The 27,848-nt window shown below is 50.6% G+C and overlaps 1 protein-coding gene across 5 annotated transcripts in view; it reads left to right on the forward strand.

The window, feature by feature from the left end:
* Positions 1–27,848, forward strand: part of CC2D2A (coiled-coil and C2 domain containing 2A) — a 92,555-nt gene that overhangs the window by 8,632 nt on the left and 56,075 nt on the right. For all 5 annotated transcript variants that reach the window (XM_036018850.1, XM_036018873.1, XM_036018862.1 and 2 more), the window contains exons 4-13: positions 583–712; positions 5,508–5,596; positions 5,938–6,039; positions 9,118–9,219; positions 9,970–10,143; positions 13,717–13,879; positions 18,014–18,150; positions 18,771–18,902; positions 25,507–25,716; positions 26,674–26,780. In XM_036018850.1, coding sequence (XP_035874743.1) covers positions 583–712; positions 5,508–5,596; positions 5,938–6,039; positions 9,118–9,219; positions 9,970–10,143; positions 13,717–13,879; positions 18,014–18,150; positions 18,771–18,902; positions 25,507–25,716; positions 26,674–26,780 — 1,346 coding nt within the window. The remainder of the gene's footprint in view (positions 1–582; positions 713–5,507; positions 5,597–5,937; positions 6,040–9,117; positions 9,220–9,969; positions 10,144–13,716; positions 13,880–18,013; positions 18,151–18,770; positions 18,903–25,506; positions 25,717–26,673; positions 26,781–27,848) is intronic.

Below are 27,848 nucleotides of genomic sequence, written 5' to 3' on the forward strand. Positions count from 1 at the left end.
CTCAGTGGATGGGCTTTTTAATTCCCCTTCTTTCACTGAGAGGGAAGGAGGGAAGTTAGCAGTCCGACGGCCCTCCCAGAGTCCCACGGTACATCTGAGTTCAAGCCTTCAGCCCATTGAAAAGGCCGTCACTCAGCCTTGGCCTCCCTGGCCACCTCCACGTTCACCTGCCTGCCCCTCCTCTGAGAGTCGGGGGAGGACACCAGGGGCGACTCTTCGCCCTGGGTCACCCAGGGACACCGAACAGCTGTTCCCAAACGAGTTGGAGTTGGAATCAAATAGTCTGGTCGTGCCTTCCCTGCTTCCCCGTCTCTCCCAATGTCGCTCTGCAGCGCTCTGGACATCATACGTAGAAGATGTGGAAATGTTCACTTTATTTTGGGGATGCTCTTAGAGAAACGCAGGGTTGGCCCCGCCTCCCTGCGGAGTGGCTGCTGAGATGCAGGTAGCGGCGACCGCGGTTATCCAGGCCTGAACAGTGCGCGGGTCTGTTCCCTGTTCGAGGGCCCACCCCATCCCGAGACAGGCCCCGCGAGTCCACCGAAGCCCTGAGAGTCACAGCCTCCGCCCCTCTGCCCGCAGCTGCGCACCGCCGGCCCCGCGGAGATGGTGTCCGGCAGAGCCGACCTCGGAGGCCCGCAGGAGGCGGCACCGGAGGATCCCGACCCCAACACCCAGCTCCTGGGAGTGTCGGCCCGCCGAGGCCCGCGGAGTGAGTGTCTCTTGGTTCCATTCTTGCCGACAAACGATGCTGAGCGTCCTTCCCTGTGCCCATTGACCTTGTGTATGTGATGTTTGGGGAAAGGTGCATTCATTGTCCACTTTCTCATCAAGTTCTTTGCTTTGCTGTTAATGTCATTGGGTTGTAGGAGTTCTTTATACGATCTGGAGAATGACCCCTTGTCGGGCAGAGGGTTTGCATTGTTTTCTCCCATTTCATCATTGCCTTTTCGCTCTGTGGGCGTGTCCTCGGACGCACCAGACGTCGACGTTTGAGGTGGTCCCTTTGGTCCGTTTTCGCTTTCGTTGCCTGGGTTTTGTGTCGTGTTCGAGAAATCTTTGCCAGACTCGGTGTGGTGAAGGTCTCCTCTGTGCTTCTTCTAGGAGTGTTAGAATTTCAGGTCTTGCATTTAGGTCTGTAGTCCGTTTTGGGTTTATTTTCCTGTGTGGTGTCCAGTAAGGGACCGGCTTTATTCTTTCGAGGGTGGATAAGGAGCTTCCCAACACCATGTGTCGAAGAGGCCGTCCTTCTCCCACTGAGAGGTCTCGGGCTCTTTGTTGGAGGTCATTTAATACAAGGGTTTATTTCATGACCCTTGGTCATGGGGGCTGGAGCAATAACCAGAGCTACCTAAGCCACGGGAGCCTCAGTGATAAAATGGGGATAATGAAAGCCTGGCTTTGTGTAGCTGTTGGAGCAATGAAATCCGCTGATGTACCGAAAGCATCCCTCAGAGGGCCTGGTGCATACCCAGCGGTGGCCTCCTCCAGCTGGGAGAAAAGCTCTATGCTAAGTCACTAACAGAAATAATTACCTCTCTTGAGGCTAAGACGTGACAGGCACCATGCTAAGGGCTTTACATGCGTCACATTAGTCTAGTCCCAGAACAGCCCCACCACCAGGCATCGCTCTACAAACTAGGGAACCGTGTTCAGAGAGGACCAGCAGCTGGGACGGTGGAGCTGAACGCCAGCTCCAGTCAGTGGACCCCCGGAAGCCGCGCTACAGATAGCGTTGCTATGCACCCACAAATCTCCACCCTGGCTGGTCTTTGAAGGTGGTATGGTTCACGGCTGCCCCCGGAGGGAACAGGGGCAGTGCTACAACTGGCACTGTCTGCAGGGGTGTCAGGGCCCCCCGGGGACTCTGCATACGGGCAGGGGGCCAGCTCAGAGTCTTCGCAAGATTGTCGGCCTGGCTGTGCCGTATTTTTCCCCCAAAGTGTGCCACTCAGGTAAATCACACACCTGGTTCTCCCCACCTAGGCCAACCCCTTCTCTATTTGGGGTTTTGTTTGTTTGTCTTTTCCCAGCTCCTTACCTTTCAAAAACCAGTATATATGTCACCTCCTTTGGGAAGTTTCCCCATTGTCCACCCCCACCCCATGTGGCTGAACAGACATGCTCCATGTTTTGTGGGCCTTGGCCCGTGTGAGTGCCTGAAGTCTTTCTCGTTGGCACACGGCCTCCCCTCCCCGCTGGACTAGGACTCGTTGAGGACAGACACTGACTGTCCGCTCCGCTCAGCACGGCGCTGGTGCACACACACGGCACTCCTCAATGCCGGCTGGGTGGCCCGTTGTCTCCAGACGGCCTTCCTGGCCCTCACCATCCCCACCTCCATGCCCGCCATACTCTTGCAACTGTGTCTGTTCCCCTGAGGCCAGAACTTTGACTTCCCAGACCTCTCGTGGCTCTGGCATGCCCCTCAGAGCTACCACGCAGCTCCTCACCTTGAACCTGCAACCCTCTCCACGTTGCCGCATTCCTTCGGGGCTCCGAGCATTGTCAAGGTCAGACAGCATCCAGACACTCATACACCAGCACCCCTAGTTGTATGGCCTCCTCCACTGCACCGGCCTCACGCCCAGAGGTACCACGGCCCTGGTTAACGGCAGCACGGATCTACGCAGGGAACGCTTTGTCTTCTAATCTGCTGTTCAAACGCGTACACAGTCAGGACATTCCACACAAAGCAAGCGCTGCGCCGAGCAGGCCCTCGTTCCAAATCAAACACATATCTAGAACAAAAGTGCACACATTCCCCCGTGAGTCCGGCTCGCAGCCCCGCTTTAGGGAGTAACGATCAAATGTTAAGTGGTTTCTTATGAACAGAAATTTCTTCGTTACGGACATCTGTTTTCCGTTCACTCGTGCTGGCTTCTCTGATGAAAGCGCTTCAGAGCCAACGTCTCAGCATTGATTGAAAAGGGAATTCGCAACCTGGTGAAACTTGATGCCAAAGAAAGGAAATAATAGACCGTTTTGTTTGGGCATACTTTCTAAAACCCACAGGGAGGTGCAAAGACGGACCCAGGAAACACCTGTCCAAGGGGCAGGGTGAGCCAGGAGAGCCACCCAGGGGAGCAGGGTCTGGGTGTTCTCGGAGCCCCGCGGCTGCAGAAGGGAAAGAACATTCTAGTCAGAGGACGCGTCTTGGGGGAGGCAGGAATGCCGGAAAGTTCCCCTCCAGTGGAGACACTACTCGCTCACACAGTGCTGAGAGACAAGTATAAATAAACAGTACACTCTATTCCACAGAATTTTTTATTTTCTGAATATTATGGTGTCTGACATCTTAAGAAAAAATAAACCTTTCTAGCTGGGGAGAGGCTAGCTCATTCTCAGAGAGGACAAAGGGCCCCGGACCGGAGCTTGCCCGATGCACAGACCCACCAGTGCGGGGCCCAGCCCCTGCTGCCTGGCCCTCGCTCCCCAGCAGGCGATAGTCCTCCGTCTGAACCAGCCCAGGGCCCGGCACCAGGAGACAGGAGACCACCCCGTAGACCGGAGCCCACTCGGCTCCCCAAACTGGCCAGTGCTGGGCTGTTCTCCCTGCCCTGCCCTGTCTTTCCCTTGGCAACCCCAACAGAGGCCGGGGCCTGAGCTCTCCCTGCTCCTGCCTTCTGCTCCCTGGCCGCCTGGTGTCTTCCCGTGCAGCCCTGTGGGGTCCGCCCTGCAGGCGGCTCTAGGACCTGGGAGGATAGTGGACCTCGTGTCCCAGGCCTCTCTGCTGTCTCCTCCGTGGCTGCACCTGACCGACCATCTCATACAGGAGCACAAAGAATATAAAACATACATTGTTATGATTAGTTATAAGGGAAAGCTTTTTCCAAAAAAACTCCTTTACAGCAAACCCCCCCCAAAGTCATGTGGCCCCATTTTTGCATACAACCTGGAACCTACTGCACTCTAACTCACGCCCCCACTCCCCGTCAGAGCTGTTCCCGTTGCAGTCGCGCACGGAGGCACAGTCGGTCGCTCAGCACGGCAGCCAGCTCTCTGTCTCTCCCTGCCTCTCGGCAGCACTGCTGAGCTCTCCGCTCCCACCTTCCTCTGCTCCCACCTTCTTCCTTCCAGACTCCACTCTCCTGGCTGGGCGTCCCCCTCGCTGCTGCACCCCAAGTCCTTGCCGGCCTGTGATCAATTGTGAGACACAGCTTCCTCAACTGAAACTGGGCTTCCCGTCTCCTTCTCCCCACCGCAACCCGTTCCTCCTGCAGCTTCCCCATCTCACTCCACGGGCGTTTTAGCTCTGCCGCTGCTCCAAGGTCAAAACCTCGGAGTCCTTTGTCATTCCCATCTTTCTGTCCGCCTGCCCGCGTCTACTCTATCAGCAGGTGCTGTTTGCTCTGCCTTTAGGACAGATCTAAAGCAGGACCACTCTCACACCCCCCCCCCCCCCACCAGCCGGCCCCAAGCCACCCCGAACTCTCACCCAGAGTATCGCGGTTCTCCGGGTCCCCTCGCCCCTGTTCGCAGCCCAGCAGCCAGGGTGGACTGGTGGGAACCAAGTCACGTCACTCCGTTCAAATCCTCCGGTGGCTCTCCGTTGACTGGGAGGTAAAGCCACACCCTGTTGGGTGATCTGCACCCACACAGTTCGTCTCCGCCTTGTCTTTATGACCCAGAAACCTCGCACTCCCTCTCCCCTCCCCTGGGGTCCCCCGCTCTGCTCTGGCCCCACAGGTGGTGTGGCCCTGTCTCAGCCATGGCACCTGTAGCTAAAATGCTTGTCCCCTACTGTCCCCCTGCTTTGCCTGTTCCAACGTCACCCCGAAGCCCCTGCTTGGCCACTGGACTTAAAACTGCACCACGCCCCTCCTTCCTGGCCCTCCTCGTCCTCCATCCTGCTTTGTCGGCCTTCCTACGACCTCTGTGCCACCGTCATTCTAGATATCCTCCTTGTTAACGGTCCCCTCCGGCCCACCGGCAGATACCCTCCATGACGGTGGGACATTTGTTTGCTTGTTCACTGTTCCACCCCTCATGCCTTGCACACCTAACAGGTGCTTAATAACTATCGGTTGGTTGAATCCTTGAAAAGTGGCAAAGAGATTCTCTAGTCTAGCACTTCCAAAGCTGGGTTGTAGCGAATGCTGGTATTCTGTCAGAGACGAACTCTGGTACTAGCATATTCCAGCTTCAGAAGCTCTGCATAGCATTTTCCCTCTCGGAAATTCTCAGAGTTTGTTTGGAGATCACGGCCTCCTACCCGGCTGTCCCTCCCGCAGTTCCATGCCCTCCTCGTGTTTTTTCTGTTCTGCCCGAGGCCTCGCGCAAGGCCCAGCTCCAGCAGGACCGAGGCTGCCTGTCGCCGTGGATCTCAAAGAAGCTGAGGCCTGTGCTGATGGGGTCCGATGGGTCGCTGTCAGCATTATTTCTCGTTGGCGCATGCAGAGTCCTAAATTTGCAAAATAAATTTGCATTCTCTTGTCTCGTTTTTAATCTAATCTTCCCTTTGGGAAAAAAATGTTGGTTTACAGTCGTGTTTTTCTATGTTCTAGGCTTACCTCCGATCCCGTCGGCCTCCAGAACGGGCTTTGCGGAGTTCTCCATGAGGGAGCGCATGCGCGAGAAGCTGCAGGCCGCCAGGGTGAGCCGACCCCGCGGTGGCTCCGCTCCGGGCAGTGGGGAGGGCCGCCCTTCGGGGCGCGTCTTCAGCTGGCTTTGTGTGTTCCCGGCTGCGTGGGCTTGAGCACTGCGGAATGTTCCTTCTCATTTTTAAATGGGAATGTAGTCATTTCACATTGGTGTAGATAAAAGTTATGCAGGAGGGGACTCTGAGGTCATTTTTCTCAACCACCTCACTTGCTCTCCTGCCTTGAGGCAGCACAGCATGTGTCTTTTAGGGACAGCATTCCGCCGAGAGGGCGAGCGTGGTTTTCACTGCGTCGCCGACCTGACACAGCAGTAACGTTCTGCTTGGTTTTTCAGTCCAAAGCGGAGAGTGCGTTGCTCCAGGAAATGCCCACCCCTCGGCCCAGGCGCTTACGAGGCCCCGGTGAGAAGGACCTGGAGACTGAATTCGGCACGGAGGTGAGACGCGGCCACCGTCTCGGCTTTAGGACCAAAGACGGTGAGACGGAAGGTATCACTTCCAGCTGGAGCGCTAGAACAGGGCTGTGCCCAGCGGGGGAGTTGGACGCTTGTGGATCATTATAATAGCTACCGTGGATGGAGCACGGCCCGGTGCCAGACGCTCGGCCAGGTCTTGTTCCCGCGTAATCACGTGTCATCCCCCCAGCACCCCTGGGGGCAGGGGCTGCTTCTCTCATTTGCATTTGACAGATGGGCACACTGAGGTCCAGAGCAGCTGCAAAGCTGTCCCCGGGCCACATGCACGTGGGGGGAAGCACCAGGATTCGATCCCAGCTCTGTCTCATTCCCAGGCTGTTTCATGGGTCAAAGTTGCTGGGTACATGGATCTTGCTGGGAAACAGAGAGAGGGAGGAGAGCAGGGTCAGAGGGTGGAGGGGCCTGGACTGTCGCTCTAAGGAGCCTGGGTGCTTTTTTACACGCCATGGGAAGCTATTGGTGATGAGATAAGGACGTGGGGTGAACGCACTGGGATGACCGTTGTTCGAATCCGAGGTGCTGGTGGGGCATCTCAATGTGTGTTCTTCTAGAGAGGTCTGTAGAGGGAGGGGCCAGGCCTGGACACACGGGTTTCGGAAGAAGCATTTCCACTGCGGTGAGTGCCGCAGGTTCGAGAACGCCTTTGTTCCCTGGGGGAGAGAAGACTGCATGGGTGGGGGGGGGCAGGTCTTGACACTTGGAGGAAAACTCACAGTCGAGGCCTCCGAGGCAGAGAGGGGGGAGCCAGGCAAAGTGTCAGAGAGACGTGTCGGGAATATGGAGGGGGCAAGCGTGCGAGGGGGTGGAAGAAGGGACGGAAGGGACCACCCACCGCAAACGGCTCCGTGAAGTGTCTGCGAGTCTGTCCAGCTGTCCCTCGTTGGTGGTGACGGCGGCGTTGGTGGCTTTTCGCCCCCAAGACGAAGAAGCACAGGATTTGGGAGTATTTCTGTGGCTTCGCCGCTGGCCTCTTCGACGATGCTTTTTCTTTGTCTGTGATGAGATGCTGGAGAGATTTAATCTTTGCCCATCCCAAACAAGCCATGATTGTGTGATCATAGGGAGGTTGCGACCGTGCTTGTCTGCCGTGGTCCTTGAGTAGGACGCTCAGTGGGGCCAAGGCAACGGCTTGGTGACAGTTTGCTACTGCACTCTACCGAGCAGACTTTTCTTCCTCTCTGATTCCAATTTATTTTTCCTTGTAAGAGCCACAATGTTAAGCTATTAGAAAATTTAGAAAAAGTACCTACAATCCCATCAGCTCCGGACAAGATACTCCTTTTGGCAGGTGTGTGAGTTTCAGCGTCTGGTCAAGTAGGTTGAGTGATAGGAGGGTACGATCCCTCGTATCTGGTCTTGTCTATGCCTGTTGATTGGCAACCACCTCTCACTTGTCCACGGGCCATGAAAATGAACCCCCAAATAAAGCTGGAAGTGTTAGAAGTGAAAATCGACTCCCTTGGCTTATTACAAGGTCTTTATTTCTCCTTGTGAACAAGACCTTGACTTGAGTGGCCACTAAATTCTCTGTGCCCTCAGAGTCATTCCATGGATTTGAGGCAAACATCAGCCACCTCGTCTTTAGACCCGATCTCAGGTTCCTTATGGAACATCTCACTCACAAATGTATTTCTCAGTATATACACCTCAGCCAGAAGGAGTGTCTAAAAAGTGGCCCACGTCCATCCTGTTTTGCAAAGAGTATAGCACACAAAGAACCCAGATGCGGAACCTCAGCTGCCCAGCATTAAATGCTGCCAAGCTCACTCACTAGCAGTGTGACCTTGGACATGTAACCTGCCGGCTCTGTGGGCCCCACCTTCCACCTCCGTGAAATAGGGATACTACCAGAACCTAATTCTTGGTATTGTATCGGGGATTCAGTGAGTTCACACATAGTATAGTATTTCAGAGAGTGCCTGGCACACAGGAAGCCCTCTTGATTTGAGTATTAGCTAATGTTAGAGGCTGCAGAGTCAGAGAGAAACGCAGAGACTAGTTGGGAGTACTTTGGTCAGTAGTCCAAGTTCACCAACACAAACCTGTGCTTACTCTCTTTTGCGTTTCTTTTCACTTTGTTTTCAGCAACTTCTGATAAAAGAACAAAGCCAAACACAAACCCCCAAGAACACATAAACATCAAGGTGGAAATAACACGGAACGCTTGAACACTGGGCTCCACTAGACAGAGCCAGAATTTCTCTCTTTGTGGGCCTGGTTCCATGTCCCAGGCTCCCCAAGGTCCGATCCTCTGACACACTCTACCTGTTGTCCCGCCAGCATCTATGGAAGACCCCTTCCACCAGGTGTCTGACAGGCTCTGAACTCACAGTGGTGACAGCAATAGCCCACCCCGGAGGGGAGAAAGAACACCGTAATGATTATTAGCACAGCAAGCCAGTATAGACAGGAGGCTCCGCTTCCGGTGGGGACAACAGGTCCCAAGGCCCATGATAAGGACAGGCCATGTGCCTTGAAGGCTGCATGTTGGACCTATTTACAATCAGACATTACTGATACTTTTCTTCGTTGACTATTTGGAAAGAATTATGCTCTGTGAAGGATAATCTACTGATCTGTAGGAGAAATAATACTTGTCATGTTAGGATTCATTGAGTATAAAATTTTATATTCGAGCCCTGGCTGGCATAGCTCTGGATTGAGCACGGGCTGTGAACCAAAGTTTCGCAGGTTCAATTCCCAGCCAGGGTACATGCCTGGGTTGCAGGCCATGACCCCCAGCAACCGCACATTGATGTTTCTCTCTCTCTCTTTCTCCCTCCCTTCCCTCTCTAAAAATAAATAAATAAAATCTTTTTAAAAAAATTTATATTCATTTTGTCCTGAGAGAGACAGACCGGAGTAATATTCAACACTCTCAACCTTCAGATACATTCGACATTTGTCAGCGCTTCATTCCTCAGGAGCGGCGATCCACATTCATTCTCACAGAATCAGCCCTTTGAGGGTTAACGCGTGCTTCACAGCATCCTCAGCGTCGTGACTGAATGGCATATGTATCGCTTTCCACCCCTCTAGCCAGGCGGAGGGACACAGAGGACTCCGCGGGAAGACGACCCCCAAGCGCACGCAAGAGTCAAGTTCCGTGATTCTGCGCGAAAAATCAAGTCTAAACCCCCGGTGAGCGATCTTGTCTTTTCAGATCACACGTGTTTTAAATCATGCATGCTTGACATCATGCTTTTTGTGAGTTTGTGTTCTTCAAAAAAAATCCAATGAGAGATGATGATGATGTACGTGACCTAGCTGTTCTTGCCACGGAGTAGGCAGGTAAAACGTATGAGAAATGATTCCTACATTCAAAACCCTAGACTCATGCTCTGGAGAGATTAGAAGAATGCCCAGCTGGGGGCAGGGAAATGCAGGGAAGGGCAGGAAATGCTTAGTGGTAAGGCAATGTTCAGTTCTGAAGTCGCCTGCACCAGCTTTCATGTGGATAAAAGGTGGATACTAACTCAAGAAGAACAAAACCCCCCAAAAAGTCTTTAAAAAGAGGGCTACAAATCTTGTCTTGATCATAACTAAAACCATTTCCGTTTTAGCTGGCCTATAAAACAATGAATCCACTTTTTGGCATTTTAATCATCCTTTCTAAAGTGTTTACTGCTCAAGTGCTTGTGGGAGTGTAAATAATAGCTGGTTTATAAAAAGTAACTCACTGAAGGTAACTTATTAAATGAGACCACCGACTGCCTGTTGGATTGTCACAGCTCCCTGCCTGTAGTCTTGCAACTTCACCGAAGGTAATACACGCCCCGGGCCTGGGATGCGCCTGGTGCCGTCAGCACCGGCCCGCGGTCGGCGAACCGTGCAGCAGCGCCCACCTCAGCTCGTGAAATCTGAAATCCTATTGCTCTCCACTCTCCTTAGGTTCCGCCTGGCTTCCCTTCTGCCGAAGAAGCCTATAACTTCTTCACTTTCAGCTTTGACCCCGAACCAGAGGAATCAGAAGAAAAAACAAAAGTAAGAAGCAGAGATGGAGCTAACCAAGAGGAGGAGGAAGGAGAGGGAGAAGAGCCACCCGTGCGAGGAGCAAACGAAACGGTATTTAATATTGTGATGGTAACGCAGAGAAGGGTGCTGATGTTAATGATGGTGACGATGATGGTGATGATGATGGTGGTGATGGTGGTGGAGGAGGAGGAGGTGGTGGTGATGATGATGACATCCTAGCCAGGAAGAAAGTGGCTAAAGACCACTTTCCACACAGAACAGCTCATTCATGTCTTAATTGAAAGTAAAAGGGGTACTAGGTTCACATTATTTTCCGTGGCCTTGGATTTCACCCCACAATTTGAGTAGTGAGGGCCTTGAATTAAATCTTCCCTTCTTTCTTTGGTGGAGAAAAAAAATCAGAACAATGTGGTTTGCAGGTTTTTCTTGCGAGACTCCACACAATGATTAGTATTCGTTTCACATGCAAAACATTGACCTTCCCCCGGCCAATGCAAGCTCACTCTTTCCTCCCACGACCTCACAGGCAAGCAGCATTTTGTGGCCCATGCCACACCCGAGCTACAACTCAGGGCGCATAATCGTGAGTGGTATGTGTGAAAAAACAAGCCAGTAAAATGTTTCAAAGGACCTGAATAGGCATCTTTCCAAAGAAGATATACTAATGGCTAAAAAAAAGCCCAGAAAATAACAAGTGTTGACAAGAATGTAGAGAGGTTGGACCCTTGTTCATTGCTGATAGGGTTGTAAAGTGGTGTAACTGCAGTGAAAAACGGTCTGATAGTTCCTCAAAAATTTAAGCACGGAGCTACCATATGACCCAGCAATCCCACTTCTGGATATCTCCCCAAAAGTGTTGAAAGCAGGTACTTAGACAGAATGTGTACACCCGTGTTCATGAGAGCATGATGCACACTAGCCAAAAGGTAGAAACAACCCAAGTGTCCATCAATAGATGAATGGGTCAGCAAAATATGGTATAGACATACAATGGAATATTACATGTACCATGAATAAGGAAGGAAATCGTGACTCATGCTACAACACAGATGAATAAGTGGAATAAGCCAGTTATGAAAGAACAAATATTGTATGATTCAATCACATGCAGTCCCTACAGTTATCAAATTCATAGGCAGGAAGTAGAAGGGTGGGTGCCAGAGACCAGGAGTGGGTGGGGATAAGGCGGTATTATTTCATGGGACAGAGTTTCAGTTGGAGAAGATAAAAAGGTTCTGGAGATGGTGCTGACAATTGTACAACAATGTGAATGTACTTAATGCCACAGGCACTACGCTTAAAAATGATTAAAATAATAAATTTTGTTACTTATATTTTACTGCACTGAAAAGTAAAAATGGAAACATACCAGAACGCTTCAAAATGTGCACAGTCCCCCTATTTCTGTGCTTAACCTTTAATAACTTCCCTTGAAAAATGCCTCCCTGAAATGTCATGTCTTACCCAGGTCTACAAAAGCCTGGGGATACTTCACCTTGTGGTGTGGTCGTTGTTTTGCAAAGCAGCACTGAGGCTGTTCTGGCTCTGGATCTCGTGTGAGGTTTCCCACAAGGTGGCCCCAACGGCTGTCACCTATCTAACGGCTCGGCTGAGTCGGGGAGCCTGGCTCACAAGTGACCCCGTCACCTGCCCAGCAAGTGCTGGCTGCTGGTGGGGGGCTTCTGTCCAGACCTCCCGTAAAGGTGCTTGAGCGTCCCCATGACGGGACGGCTGGTTGCCCCCAAAGCAAGTGATCTGATGACAGGTAGCAAAGAGGAAGCCGCGGTGCCTTGTAACACGTGGCGTCAGAAGGTACATATTGTCACCTTTGGACAACGTAGTGACTCACTCGCAGCAGGTCACTAAGTACGGCCCCCACGGAAAAAGGAAGAGAATCCACGACTTCAGAAGGCAGGACTGTCAACAAATTCGTGGGCTTCTACGAAATCGTGGCATTTCTGTCCAGAAGCACTTCTCTCTCCTTTTCCATTTTCCCCCGTGAAATCTGTGTTTGGGGAACCGCCCTTGGAAATCACTGGTGCTTTGAAGCCCCTCCCCCATGGCCACCAGACCCTTCCTCAGTGTTTCCGTACTCAAAGAGGAGCTAGTCTTTCTGGGGGACGTTTCAGAGCGTGCACAGCCCCTGTCACCAGCTTCCTTTTCCTGTCTTCTCTGCAGATCCGCCTTGTGTCTTCCCTCATCCCAGAGCAAAGATGGGGCAGGGGAAGGAAAACCACAGGCTGATATTGGGGGGGTCCTCTTTTTCCCTTTTTGAGGTGTTTGGCTTTCTCGACCTTCAGATTACGCTGACAGCTTGGCTACCGTGTAGAAATTACTTTTCCGTTTTTATTGTTTTGTACGTTGGGGAGGAAAGGTGAGGAGGCAGGTAGCTAGGCCTCCACCAGTATCTCAGCCACCTGCCAGCCTCCACGGGATTTTAAAGGGTGTCGCTCACAAAGAACACCAGGCTTAAGTTTTAAAAAGAAGCAGAGGAAGTAAGAGGGTAAAGAAGAAGAGGGAGAAAGAGAAAGAGAAGAAACAAAAGGAGAAAACGCTCAGAAAAATCCTCAATGAAACAAAACTGACATGCTTCCGCTAATATTTACAGTCACGGGTCTGTGCTTACAATGTTTACACGTGTCATTTCATTCTATCTTCACAAAACCCTAAGCGGTCCTTTTTGTTGATGTCCCCATTGCACGACTGAGAAAGCTGAGGATCAGAAAAGCAGATGAGCTCCCTGCCATCACCAGGCCGCGTGGGTGGAGCTGGGGTCCCAGCCCAGGCAGTCCCAGGGGTGTGGGCCCTGCGCCTGGTGCATTTGCTGGGGGTGGGTGTCGTGTGGAGGGGTAAACTGCTGCCTAACTTATGAACCCACGACCTTTAAATAAATGTCAATAAGTAAGCACCCTCCAAGGAGGCCAGAGTTGTTGAGGTTTTAGTCGCTTAGCCCATCTCTTCCGATTTCAGCCCTTTCTGACTGTGACATTTTCCAAGTACGGGGAATCGTGAAAAGCAAAGAAAATCCCCTTGGCAAATATGAAAGGCCATGTGATCTTATGCTTTCATAGTTACAGAATAGCCATGGGCATGTAAAGTACAGTGTAGGAAATGGAGCAGCCAAAGAACTTATACACATGACTCATGGACATGAACAATGGTGGGGGATTGCCTGAGGGAGTGGGGGTGCTGGGTGGAGGGAGGCACAGGGGAGAAAATCAGGATGACCATAATAATTTAATCAAGCCCTGGCTGGTGTAGCTCGGTGGATTGAGCGCGGGCTGTGAACCAAAGCATCGCAGGTTTGATTCCCAGCCAGGGCACATGCCTGGGTTGCAGGCCACGGCCCCCAGCAACCACACATTGATGTTTCTCTCTCTCTCTCTCTCTCTCTCTCTCTCTCTCTCTCTCTCTTTCTTTCTCCTTCCCTTCCGTCTCTGAAAGTAAATAAATAAAATCTTTAAAAAAAAACTATAGAAACCATACACTATTAAAAAATAGTTTAATCAATAACATATAACTAAAAAAAGATCAGTGGAAAGAAAAGGTAATTTTATTGTAAGGTATGTTGTTTGATGAGTTTAATACTAATGGTTATTTTTTTCTGTGTAAGCTAGGCATCCAAGCCTGATTTTTTCATTGTTATTTCTTAACATAATGCAGGATGAGGAAGAGCTGCTTCGTGGCAAAGATGCTGAGGACTTCCTGTTGGGCTTGGACCCCGCGGCCGAAGACCTCGTGGCCGTCCGACCCGCCGACTATGACGGCGCCCGTGTTCGGCTGCAGAAGGAGAAAGAGCTCCTGTTCACACCCAGCAGGCTGACAGGTACCGGCCCCTGCCATCTTCCCGCTCACCTTCACGTGCCCCCCAGGGAAACAGGGCTGGCGTCTACAGACCCCCCAGTGTCCACCACGGATCCCGATTCCTCATCTGATTTCATAACCAAGAAATATCCTCAGCCCTGGCTGGTGTGGCTCAGTGGATTGAGCGCCAGCCTGCGAGCCATAGGGTTGCCGGTTCAATTCCCAGTCAGGGCACATGCCTGGGTTGCAGGCCAGGTCCTCATTAGGGGGTGCACAAGAAGCAACCACACATTGACTTTTCTCTCCCTCTCTTTCTCCTTCCCTTCCTCCTCTATCTAAAAATAAATAAATACAATCTTTTTTTAAAAAGGAAAGAAATATCTTCACACACACACAAACATGTAGAACATGGAAAAATATCCACTGAACGACCACTTACCAACAGAAGAGCACAGGGAATCGCAGGGTGCCGTGGGAGCCCCCCATCACATCACTGAGCACCCCTGGGTGCTCTGAGACGCAGGCTGTGAGAAGGAACAACTGTTCCATCCTCTGCTCACACTCCCTGCTTCTAGAACATGGCCCACACGGACCAGACGTGTGGGCTTTTACCTGCACCAGCCAACCCCCAGCACCAGCCAGGTGTGCTACGGTCAGATCCTGATCTACCCACCAGGAGTCAGCACAGCCCCCGAACGGCAGGGGCCCGGTCCCACAGGACTACCCGCTGCTTTCAGCCGTAGCTGCCAAGTAGCCCGCCCCCGAGTCAACACACTTATACTCAACTCTGCTACAAATCGGGTCCCCACGACTCCATCCTTCTTCAGGTTCCACAGTTTGATATAGCAGCACATAGAACTCAGAGAAACACTTATATTTCCTGGTTTATTATGTAGTGAAGGATGTGATAGAGCATACAGGTGAAGAGATACCTGGGGCAAGGTGCGTGAGAAGGCTCACGGAGCTCCCACGCCCTCTCCGGCACCCCACCCTCCCAGCAACCCTCACCCATTCACCAACCCGGAAGCTCTCCACACCCCTGCAGTTAGTTAGAATCTTTGTGAAGGTGTGCACACAGGACTGATTAAATCACTGCCATGGGACACTCATTCATTCACTCTCTAGTCCCTCTGTCCCTCTTGGTTCCCAGAGGTTGGGAGTGGAAGGGCAGGGTGGAACAAGTCCCAGTGGTCTCCTCACACGGCTGGTTCCCCTGCACCCATCCTGGGGCTACTACTGGGGAGCCATCTCATTAGCATATAGAAGGATGGACAGTTATCACTTTGGAGATTCCAAGGGTTTGAGCTGCTATGTGCTGGGAAGCGGGCTGCTAGGGGTTCCCGGAGGTGGGGGAACAGCCAGGGTACCTCAGCAGATGGTTTGATGAACTCCTGGTCACTGCTCCTTGCTTCCTTTCTGCCCCGGGTCTCCCCTTGCTCTCTTCTCCCCTGGAATTCCCTGTCCTGCTGACACACCTGGGGCGGGGGGGGGGGGGGGCGCCATTCTAGTAGCTCACACTCCGAATGGCAGGGCCTGAGTCCCACCGGAGAGTCCCTGTGGGGTGGGGAAGGGGTCTGCGCTTACCTGCGCTTGGAAGTCAGATTTCTCTCCATTTGTCACGTTCTCTCTGAGTCCCAGTTAAATGTTGAGCCAAGGACAAATTATGGTGGCGTTTCGATAGGTTGTTTTGGATCACCTATGTTCAAAGTGTTGGACTTTGTTGGACATCTCAAGTTTCCTTTTAAAGTAATAGTTGGCAAAAGTTTCCAAAGATTACAACTTTGTAATAATCATAATAGTGAATGCGTTCGGTGCACCTTCTCCACCAGGTACTTTTCTAGGCGTTTCATCTGTAGCAACTACCATGGGCCTGCCCCAGGGCTGGAGAGATGTTGCTTTTCACGCTCATTTACAGACGAGACAGCCCGTCTCTGAGGCCACACACCTAGCACCACACACCCTGCTGCTTCCCAGGGGGAGGGGGACGTGCATGTGCAGCAGCCTCGGCCAACCAGGAGCTTTGTCACCTGTGTGTTTGCTCAGAGGACTCGCTGTTCGGCCTCTCTCCCCAGGGACCCCAGCACCACTCGGGTTGGGATGGAGGCTAGCCCCCAGACTGGCTCACACACGGCCTGAAACTTGGAGGTGGTGGGGGCCCAGGAAGAGGCTCGGGGGGGCCTGGCTGCATGGCAGCTGCTCTGAGCAGGAGACGGAGCAGGGGTCCACCTTCTGCTTTGCTCTGGTCTCCAGGGAGTGCCCTGGGGCCTCACGGCCAAATGAGCAGGACTTGGGGGCACGCATAGACCCAGCTCCTCCTTCATGAGCTGTGCCCTTAAGCGAGTTCCTCTGTTTTCGGGTGCCTCCCTGAAGACGGGAGGAAACGCAGCTGTCCGATAGATGACCCTGGGGGTGCACCAAGGAGATCACACCAGGCCGGGGCCAGCGGTGCCACGAGCACACAGCAGGGCGTCCGAAGCAGCTACTTCTGTGACCGCGGCTGTTGCTCGCGTCACTGTTTGAAGAGCGGTTTCCAAAGCAGAGTGTGTGCACCCCAGCGAGCGAATGGAGGGGTGGGAAACAGAAGGAGGCTAAAACTGTGCTTGCCCCCACTTCCCACAGCGGGGAGATGGGTTTCCCCAGGAGTACTGGCGTGAGGGGTTTTGTGTGCGTGGGTTTGGGGTACACCGTGTCCAGCAGCCACACATGGGAAAATTTGCAGATTCAGGCATGTCACATGGCTAAGAGTGAAATCATTATGGGAGAAAAACAAGTCTCAGCTTGTAATAATTCATCCCCAAAGTACGCCCCGACCCTTTCCCACAGGCCAGTGTCTGCAGGCTCCTCCCCCCTCTTCTCCCCCGGCCCCAGCCCCCTCTGCCACAGCAGCAGGCCCGGTGGTCTTCCTATTTTATGTTTTCCGTGTCCTTGATTTCTTCCAATTGGAAAAGAGCTCCTTTTGTTGAACACACCCTTTGACCCTTTGGGGTCACTGCTGGCCCTTTGAGGTCACTGCCGGCCTGGAGATGTATTGTAATAAGATTTCATTGCCCTTTGTTTAGGCTAAAACCTTCCTTCTGTTCTTTTAACATCAGTCATGAAGCCCATTTGTTAAATTTGTTCATTTTTTTTTTACTTTTTAATTACAGTTGACATTCACTATTCTATTAGTTCCAGACGTCTTGTTAGAATGAAAAATCTGCTGGGGACACCGTCGGCCCCCGCGATGAGGCCTCGGTGACCCCTCTCCGTGATCATACCCAGGCCCCTCTGGGGCCTACAAGGCTCTGTGGCTCCCTCCCACCCACCTCGAACCGGCTCTCTGGCCCCCACCCCGCTCACCACACCCGGCGTGCTGGGCATTTCTCTGTTCCCAAAGGTGCCCTGACCTCAGGACACGCCATTCCCTGGTGCAGACACACTGACTTGTCCCAGTGCCGCCTCCTCCCTGCCCAGCCTTCAGGTGGCTTTCCTCACCGCTCTTTCTGGCTGTATCCCCTCCCAGGCGGAAGTTCCCCCCCCTCCCCTGCCCCACCAACATGTGCATTTTCTTCACGACACCTCCCGCTCTCCCAAACAATCTCCCTCTTGGTTTCCTGGTGCTGCCTGATGCTCCTGCCTGACCCTGAAATGCCCCCGAGCACGGGGCACAGGGAGGCTGTCAGCAAAGATCTGTTCTGGGTGAACGAACCAAGGACTGGGTCGGGGGATGAACGAGGCAATGGTCACTTGCTGGAACACCAAGCGTTTCGACGTACCAAGCATGTCCTCGTACTTTCCCTCACCGAATCCTCCCCAGCACCCGGTGAAATAGATACTATATCATCCCTTCGGTGAGGAGGAAGGAGCTCCCGGGGCACCTGCCCAGGTTCCCTCTGCCGACAGGCGGAGGAGCTGTGCTCTGGTTTGAATGCCAGGCTCCCCGGTCTGCCCGCTGGTGGTCACTTAGGCATCGAATTATTCCATCACTCGACAACATGATGCCGCAGGTAAACACACGCATGTCCTCCTTAGCTCTGCCTCTAGAAATTCATTTGGGAAAATGTGCATTTTCCAAGGACAGAAACGGAAACCCCAGGGGTTGCTTGAAGTCACCCAGGACAGTGTGACACGCCAGGCCGGCACTAACGAGGACTGTGTTTGTGTGTGAACCCCCTAGTGCCCACGTACAAAAAGCTCCCCGAGAACGTGCAGCCCCGGTTCCTGGAAGACGAAGGCCTGTACGTCGGCACCAGGCCGGCCGTGCCGCGCACCACGCAGAACATCGTGGAGAACAGACTGCTCATGCAGGACCCTGTAAGCACGCAGCCCTGCCCCCGATGTCAGCCGCCGCCCGAGTGACCCAGAGCTCCTGTCTCCCGATGGGCGGTCATTGCGCCATCGAACTCACTTCCCCTTGAGGGTGTCCACCCTGCAGCCCCACACTGTTTACATCTGTCTCCCATGCCGTTAATGACCCTGAAGCAGCAAAAGCTCTCACTGCCCAACCCCTGCCAGCGGATTTGAACTTCCATTAAATCAGATGCCGGCGACCTTTTCCCAATTCACAGAGATGTTTAATGGTCCCAAGATGGAACGTTCTCAATTGTTTTTCTCCCATGCTTTTTTCTCCTTCAATTTTTAATGAATAGAATAGGAAATTTTCCATAACAATCATTTAAGCTTTTTCTTAAGCTTTTTTTTTTCTGCCAGTGCCAGGGAGGGAGGTAAGGACTGTACCTTAAATTAATCACGGAGAGCGGGGGGCATTAGGGCTGATTTCCAGTGGAAGCAGAGACTGTAGAAAATCTTGTGGCGAAAGGGGGAGGTGCGTGAGATGCCTGTGCTGACGTAGCATTTCCCTGCAACAAGTCGTTTAGGTGGTAAACCATCTCTGTCCTTAGAAGACAATGCCCTTCCCTCTGCTCGGTCCCCAGGACAGAAAGTGGTTCGGAGACGACGGCAGAATCCTAGCCCTGCCAAACCCCATCAAGCCGTTCCCTGCAAGGCCGCCAGCGCTGACCCAGGGGCAAGGCGTGAACGCAGAGCTTGAAACGCTGTATAAGAAGGTAAGCCCCCCCACCCCTTTGTCATACTTTGCTGGAAAGTGTTCTGCTTCTTCAGTAGCTTGGAGGGCTGAATCTGTAACTTTCGACTTGGATTTACTTTTCAAATAATTCACTGTCTGGCACATAAAGAGCCAACAGCAGTGTGTTTACCAGTGAGTCCCATGTGCTCACCTAATCCCTTCTCAAACAAGGAGAGAGTTTACCCAGTAGGGAAGGCTGCATCCGTATCTCTATTTGCATATCCAGGTCAGCTGACCTTATTTTTCTTCTTTTCTTTCTGTCACCTTCTATACACTGCAGGATTCCTTCCCACGCATTGTCTCTTCGTTGTATAACTGGAGGCTTTCTGTCCTTGCAAATCTTTTTTATTATATTCCCCTAAGCTGTGGTACCTCGCCATCTGATCTGGGTGCTGGCACTAAACTCCTCTGGAGGGAAAACTTGGCCCTGCAACCCTCTGCCAGAATTTCGTCATCTGTAAAGCGAGCCCAGGAATAGCATCTCTCTCCTAGAATTGCTGTGCAGATTGGCTGAGATAACTGAGGGCTAAGAACAGAGCTCAGAAAGCACTGCCTAGTGTTATTTTGACCGAGTTACCTGTCTTGGTGTGCAGCGATATTGCTCTTGCGTTCCTGGAGTGCTGAGCCAGTATCACCTCCTTCGGAAACCCGTGTAGTTATAAATCCATAGCGTCTCAACACTGGTGAAGTAAAGCAGAAGGAGGGGCCATAATGATCGTTCTATAAAGCGGGTGATGAACAGAGAAGACACAGGCTCAAGTCAGAGAACCCGAGTGGGGTTGGCTGTTCTGTTACCGAGCTTGTGGCTTTGGGCGGGTCCCTGCACCTCCCTGGACCTGTTTCCCCCATTGAAAAACGATAATCTTGCCTCACTCATAGGATCACTGTGAGTATTGACATAATATATCTATACACCCAATTTTTATATTGTGAATTTTTATAAACTATTGTTATAGACAAGTGTTGACGAGTGGCTACTTTGTGCAGAAATGAGATCCTAGGAGTAGATTATAAAACAAGCATACACCTAAGTGCCAGTCCACGAGGGATTTATCCTTGATTAGCTCTCATGACAAAGACACAGGATATAATTAATGATCCAGACACTATCGACTTATACATCTGTCTAATAATCCACTGGGCGCTGCTTCATCTATCTGTCCATCAACATACAACACAGATTTAATGAAGCACTAGATTATGGGTTCCAATCGGAAAATAGAAGGCTAATTACTGTGGAGAATGGGGTATTGGAGCCAATTAATCTTCTGTGTCTCCTTGAGAGGTTCTGAACTAACTGGAAATGCACAGGATTCGGAGGGAGATGCAGATATCAGGTGCGCCAAGGGTGACGGATGATGGCAGACTGCCACCCGGAACCAAGACCAGATAGTCTTCCTGCTCCATCTGCCATGGGCTCTGTTCCCCATCTGACATGGCCTGAGCAGCTGGAGGGGTGTCCCGTGAGCTCAGACGTGGCGAACCGAGGAGAACTCAGGGCCAGAGAGCAGGCTCCCAGGGGAGAGCTGAGAGGGGCCAGCCAGAGGCCGCTGGCTACTTTGCCCAGCAGAGGACCTGGACCAATGGCTCTTGGGATCCCGTTGACTTGCCAATCAGACTCATTCTTCTCTCTCTGTGTCACAGGGATGGCAGAGGGGGAGAGAAGCACACAGGGGTCCCTCCCAGTGCTTTTGAGAGGGGAGATCTTCCTATTTTGTGGGCAGAAAGAAGAAAGTACAGAGAGAGAACAGTCCCACTCGGAGGGCTGGTTGCCCAGCATCACAGAGCAAAGGAAGTTAGGGAAATGAGAAATTCAAAGAGACTGATGTCCTCCAAGGCCATTCCTTGGAGGGTAGGCTTTGCACAGGGCAAAGAATGTGTTGGAGTGTGTAACAGAGAAGCAGAGGGGCTTAAATTCGAGGGAGGCGACATTACACCTATGTCTGTTTCTCCAATACAAGTCACCTATTAAGTTTACTCTTGACTTACATATCTCAGTTGTTTTTTGTAATGTGCTTATGGTGTATTCCAGTGATCCAAAATACAATTCATCTCTTCCAGAGTTAATATTTTTTACAATTTTATTTATTTACTCAATTTTACCTTTTGCTACATTTATTCAGAGCTGTCTGATGTCAAAATCCATGGGGTTTTTTTTTTTTGAGCTTTGATATGAAAACACAGAAGCAGAAATAGAATAAGCAGAGACTGTTCCATTCACAAGTGTCAATCCATCGTCTCCCTCCCTCCCTTAAACCCCTGAGAGTGACTCAAGGTCAAAGACTGGGTCTTACTGTTCTTCTAACCCTCACACTCAGCAGGAAGCCTGACATGGCAACCCAAGTGTGCATCGGATATCAGGACACAGACTTCACTGAGCTGCCCGTATCCAGAAGAAACTCCTTCTTTTCTGTTCCTCTTCTCAGCTATCTCTCCTGCAGAACAGAAGCTCCCTAGGGCCTGGCTGATCCTGGCGCCCAAGTGGTGGAAAACCATTGTGCTAAGTCAGGGGGTGGGCATTTGGGGCCTTTAGTGGAGCCTTGATGAATGTGTGCCTCAGAGTTTTCAGGTCTAATGCTAACCAAACCCAGCAGGATTGACAGAAGCCCAGCCCCCATGAGAGTCAAGCCTGGCCCTCCAATTAGGTTTTCCTTTGGGTAAAAATCCTCGACTGCCAATTCAAATGATCAACTGTGTGCCCTCCAATTAGATCACTTAAGAGTTTTATTTGGAAGGGAGTTGGTACTCAGCCCTACTTCTTTGAACATTTTTCTAAATTACAGAAGGGAAAAAAGTAGTTTTTAAGAGTGAAATATTCTGCTGCTCCTAAACTGAGACCCCTATTTAGAGACCATTAAAGATAAAGAAAAGCAAAAAGAGATTAGACATTATGCAAAAAAAAACACAAAATAAACCACGAATGAGAAAAAAATGCAATTCAATACCTCGTGGAAGGAACTAAGCTGAGAATGAAAGAACAAAAATGGGACAAGGTGGGTAAAAGGCACTGTAAAATTCAGCGTGTCTAATCAGGACAGTACGGCAGGGTCAGAGTCGTTGAAAGCAGTCCAAACAGCCCCTTCCTTCCTTCCTTCCTTTCCTCCCCCTTTCCCTCCTTCCCGTTGTGTTCTTTCCACCCTTACCTGAGGTCTACTCAGCACAACTATGCCCTTAGATGCACCAAACCCTGGAAATATAGGGGCAGGAACACAGACATGGCCACAGAGCGGCTTTGTCCGTGGTGTAGGAGATGGAAACATCAGGTGTTACAGGTGCTGCGGTTAGGGGTCAGCACGGCATTTCTGGGGGTGCATGTATAGGAGCCTCCTCTTTTCAAATCTGCTTACAAATGTAGGGGTCTGGGGGTGAATCACTGAATCCAAGGAGGGCCTTTAGGAGCCAGGGCCTCAGGTCCTGGGACCAGGGACTCAGTGCTAGCAGGTCTCCATCCATGTCTCTTTTCTCTGGGTCTTCTTGAGTGGACTGGCTTCGTTCTCTCCTACTGCAGGGAGGCCAGAATCCTCCGTGTGTTAGGAGGCATGACCTTTCATAACCTAGGCTTAGCAACCCCAGAGGAGAAGCATCCTATTTCCCTCCCGGGTTCACATCACTAACACCAAGGACAGACTGGCCAGCTGTAAGTTGGACATACGCCCACCTCCCCCTCATGCCCCGGAGACATGGCCAGGAGATGGAGAATGAGAAAGGTCCCCAGGAAAAACCCAAACAATGGCTGTGGAATCCACCGCAGGCTCTGGGCTGGATTCAGACCCTGTTGCTACTGTTTTCCCGGGAAAATATGAAAACTTGTAGTATTCGAATCCCACCAACGATTATTCTTTTTCCGCACACCTTTAACTGTTTTCCTCCATTGGCACGCATCTCCGCACATGCTGAGAATGTCAGTGGATGATTCATAGGCACCGTCTCTGACAGTTTTGGTTTCCCATTTCCACTGAAAGACTGAAGAATTAGATTGGTTTCAAAATTAAAATTATGTGCCCTATAAATGATATCTACTCTTGGGAGAAATTGCAGCTACTGTTTTCATGATACGTCTCAATCCACATGTATAAACAGATATAACAAGAACACCAGGGGGTCTCTCTCCCCAATGGGAAGAGTCAGGTCCTTTGAGCAGTCTTCCCCAATGACGGCCAAGAGTCCTGGAAGCTGTTTTTACTTGGTTGAGCCGAGTTTAAGGCAGAGGCCGCCAAGAGTTGTCTGAACATGGGCTAGTGCTAATTTAGGGAAGGAGACACAAAATAAAAGTGGCCAGGTAACATTTCAAGTAATTACCATGATGCTGCCAACGGTACTCACTCACCAGGAAGAGCACCAGATGGAACTGGGAGCCGCACCCGGAGTGACTGCGTTACCCCGGGGAGAAAGGAGAGTCAGGGCGAGACCCAGCAAGCGTGAAGCAATGCGGGAGGGTGCTGTTTGGTTTTGTCTCTGTGAGGTGGGAATGTTTTAAGCAATCCCAGTAGTCTGCGTGATCGTAAGATACATGGTGACCACAGGCAGATTAAAAACTTCTAACATGAATGCAGTTATAATTGAATACATTTACTGGAGTAAAAGAGAAAAAACGGGCCTTCCTGTTGCCATCTTAAGGGTAAGGACTTGAATGACCAGAACCATGGCTTTCGTAATGTACAAAATGAGGGGAGAATGTTACCCATGTCGGGTGGTCTTCCTGCCCCATAAATCCACATGGAGATTCAATCCGGCGTCTTTCAGAGGGGACCGAGACACGGTCGGCCCTTTCCTGTTCGAGCCTGCCGTGTTTGTGCACACACCCCAGTTCACAGGACTTTTTTTAAAACAAAAAATCGGCCAGTCTTCTCATGAAAGACAGACTCAGTGCTATTTTATAGGAGGAAATTTTCCATTTAGTTAATATTAATGCAAGATACACTCTGTTGAAGTCTTGGAGAAAATCATGAGTCCTAATTATACATTAATAGTCTACTAGTCTAGGGGGAAGACAAAGTATGAAATTAAAGAGCTAAAAAATAAATAAACTCGTATGTTCTTACCAGTACAAATCAGCCAACAACACAAGTCATGACACATTTACTGGTAAAGAAAGACCCACGTGTATATGCTTTGCTGTAAAGGCAAATACCAGTGCTATTTCGAAGACTACTAGTAACTGCAAAGCAGATCACACTGTATAACCAGTATGAGTACATTTCTGTACATACATACATGTATATACATACACACACACACACACACACACACAACCTGGACCTCTCTTTTCTGGTCTTAGTCTGATAGGGGACAACGTGAGAATCTTACGATCATAGGATTCTGGGGTCCCCTCTTCCGAGATCCCAGCCTCCCTCTGCAGACCCCAGGCCTCATCCTTCCCACCTCCTGTGACAAGGACCAGATCTCAGTCCTCTCTGACTCGATGGCTGCTTGAAGACAGGCCCGCTGCACTGCAGACAGCCATCTGGCCCTGTGGGACAAATGAGATGGTCCGTGTGAGTGAGGAGATGATGCCTCGTGGTCTGTGAAGTGCTAACAGGAAACTTGTCCTCAGCGGCCCATTTCTGCTGAGGAGGAAGCAGAGGCTCGGGCCGTGTGGAGGCCTGACAAGGCTCCAGAGCAAGTTCAAGTTGGAGCCAGAGCTGCAATCCAAGGCTTCTGGCCCCATTCAGCATCTTCCCAAGATGCCACGAAGAGGGATTAAACGAAGAGATTAGGTGAACATTACCCATAATTCCGAAGGCTAGATGCTTCAGTTCTCACTAGAGTTTGTACAACTTCCATTTACCCTCGTAACTTATAAATAATACATTTATGTCACGTAATCCTATAATATCATTTTCCGGATAACATAAGTAGCTTCCAAAAGCTCCATTCTGCTAAAAGGGAGGATTGCGTGATGTGCCTCAAAACCCACAGTCCCGATCACAGTCCATATACACCTACAAACAAAGGCACAAAATCAGAAAGGTCTCTCCACCTTGGACCTCGCAACTCAAAACCTAGATTCCCACAAAAGCCGAAGTGATCGATGTGGCATATCTCGAAGGGTTTATGCAATAACAACAGAGAGATTTGTCTGACATGCTCTACTCCAAGCCATCCAGGAGAGTCCCAGTGGAAACTTCCATTCCTGTTTTCTGCACACTCAGCTGCTCCATCTCCCTCTTCCGCTGTCACTTTGTACCTGAAGAGTATAACTATGACCCCAGTAATGAACAATTTGGGCCAGAACCAATGCTTCTCTTGTTAATTAAAAGAACGTCAAGCTCACCAGCCATAAAACCCAAGCAACAGTCTAGTCTGTAGGACAAAGATTAGGACTGAGCTGGGAGAGAAAAAAATCTGAAAGACTCTGGAAACAAGATGACAAGAGTTTTCTTTCTCATGTCTTTCATGTTACCTTTCAAGTAGTCAGAAAAGAGCAGGCCCCTAAAACCTCCAGGAAGGAGGGGACAGAGCATCATTCTCCTGGCTTGACCTTTAGGAGGTATTTTGCATCCTACCATCTTCCCATTGCTCGGTAGCGCATTACCTAGTAAGTGCTGTAACGGTGTTCCCATGTGCTCTGCTCTCTCTGCCAGGCGGTCCGATATGTGCACAGAAGTCAACATATGATTGGATCTGGAGACCCTCCTGGGAATTTCCAACTGGACATTGATATTTCAGGGTTAATCTTCACTCATCATCCCTGTTTTAGCCGAGAGCATGTTTTGGCAGCCAAGCTGGCCCAGTTATATGACCAGTACCTTGCAAGACGCCAGAGGAACAAGGCAAAATTTCTTTCTGATAAGGTACACTCTTCCGTGTTTCTTATTGGTGGGGCTGGTTGTTCTGATGAACCCAAACAATGGAAATACTTCCAGTGCCTCTTTCACATGGTCCCTCCTTCTAGGATGTGAGATGTGCTGTCATACCTAGAGGCAAAGGAAGGGTATGACGATGCACTTGAACATGTGCAAATTCAGCGGCACACACCGGGCTTAAAGAAAAAGATTTGTGCACACAGTGCAAGTAGTCCCACCTGTCAGAAGTGGGTATTAGATGGAGGATTCTTGGCTGTGTCTTGCTTGTGTGATCTCCCAGGCTGAGACTGTTCAAGGCTTAAGAATCTCTCTGTCCTTAGAGACATTCTCGTTTTTATATGTAATCTCCCATAAGGTGGTACCTCAACACAGGTCAGTTGTTTGAACTGATGCTCAAAGAAATTGCTGTCTGTTTTGGATTGGTTTCCAAAGTATACTATCCTGTGAAATTTTCATGGATAATTTTGATGATAGGCAATTTTAGTCTTATACCCTGACTTTCAACTTACTGCCCCCACAAGGAGATAACTCCATGATACCTCCTTTTATGAGTCTATTATTTCATGATCTCTTCACATCACAAGAATATCACTGTATGTCCAGCACCCGGAAAGATCCACTTTTAGCCTTGAAAGAAACCTTGTCCCTGAGATACACACATAAAAGTGACGTTTCTCATGACCAGCTTGATTACCTGAGCCACAGAACAAGGACAGATATGCAATGTTCTTTAGCATTCCTCTTTTTTTCTTTAAAAATAGAAGGAATAGCTCTTCGTCAAAGACCATTTTGGTGAAGGCCTGGGGATAGGTGGACGCTTGGACATCCACTCACAGGATGGGTCCTCTGGGTCATTCTGCGGGTGGGTCATTTTATTGGCGGGCACTTAACTTGCAGGAGGGAGGAGAGTGACTAACGGAAAACTTGTGTCCATGTCCTTTCAAGCTCCAAGCTCTGAGAAATGCTGTTCAGACAGGCCTTGATCCAGCAAAAACTCAAAAGTCTATTGATATAACCCAAAAAGCCATCAATGAGTATAAATCTGAAATTCGGTGAGTCAAGTCTGTAATCATAACTTCTGCTTTTTTTCTCCTGTTTGATGTGTACTTGTTGAGAGCTTTTTTTCTTCAGAGTTTTTCTGAATGCACTGAATACATGTGAAATTAAGCCAAAAGAAGCAATGAGCTATACCCATTACGTTAACACCAAATCTGAAAGCCAGCAAAAGAATGGGGGTGTAGGGTGTTGTAAGTCACACACTCTGCTGGTGTAAACAAATGTTGTTGAGGACACCACTGCAGGGAGTAGCCTGGCCATAGACAGGAAGAGTGTTGAAATGCCCTTCAGCTAGGGCCCTGAGCTTCCCCTTCAGACACATGCAACCCAAGGAGCCCTGTGCACCATTTACAAAATCAGAAAGTAGAAATAACCCCATAGCGATGAACACATTTGCCGGAGTCTCACACTGAACGTCTATACCACGGTTGAAATGACTGGATCAGATCTGCCTGGATCGATACGGATGAAACAAGGTTGGATTTAAAACTCCAGGTGCGGGAGGACGCTTGCTGTGTGGCACAGAAACCTCCAGTACACCTGAGACGGTGCTCAGCTGTCCTGGGTACACACGTGCAGCCCACGTGGACAGGAGAGGCACACCCCGGCTAGTGAGTGATGGAACCGGGATTTAAACCTGGGCAGTCTGGTTCCAACATCTGCCCCTAGCCACGTGCTTTACTGCTCATCAAGGGGAATGCTTCTTACTCTGGTTCACTGCTTTCCTGCTCTTCTAAGGTCTTCAGAGAGTCCCGAATCTTGGCCACATGCCCACTGATAGGCTGTCATCTTCTGTCCTCTTCCTTCTCCACAGCCACCAGTCGAATGATTAGACACCGAGCCCTCTGGCTTCTCTATGCCATCCCCAGACTCAGTCATCGCAAGCCCAACCCCCAGACTCAGGCCTTCCTCCTGGCGTTCAGGAAGGGCTCATTCATGAAACACTCGCTCCAGTTGCCCAAGACACTCTCTTAGGCCAGTCTCACATTGCATGTAGGAGTTGCTTGTCTGTCCCCTGAGCTAAGTCCCTGAGGACAGAGACACGTCCTGTCTCCTAGACGCTT

Source organism: Phyllostomus discolor, chromosome 1 (genome assembly GCF_004126475.2).
Source record: "Phyllostomus discolor isolate MPI-MPIP mPhyDis1 chromosome 1, mPhyDis1.pri.v3, whole genome shotgun sequence".
Classification (NCBI taxonomy): domain Eukaryota; kingdom Metazoa; phylum Chordata; class Mammalia; order Chiroptera; family Phyllostomidae; genus Phyllostomus; species Phyllostomus discolor.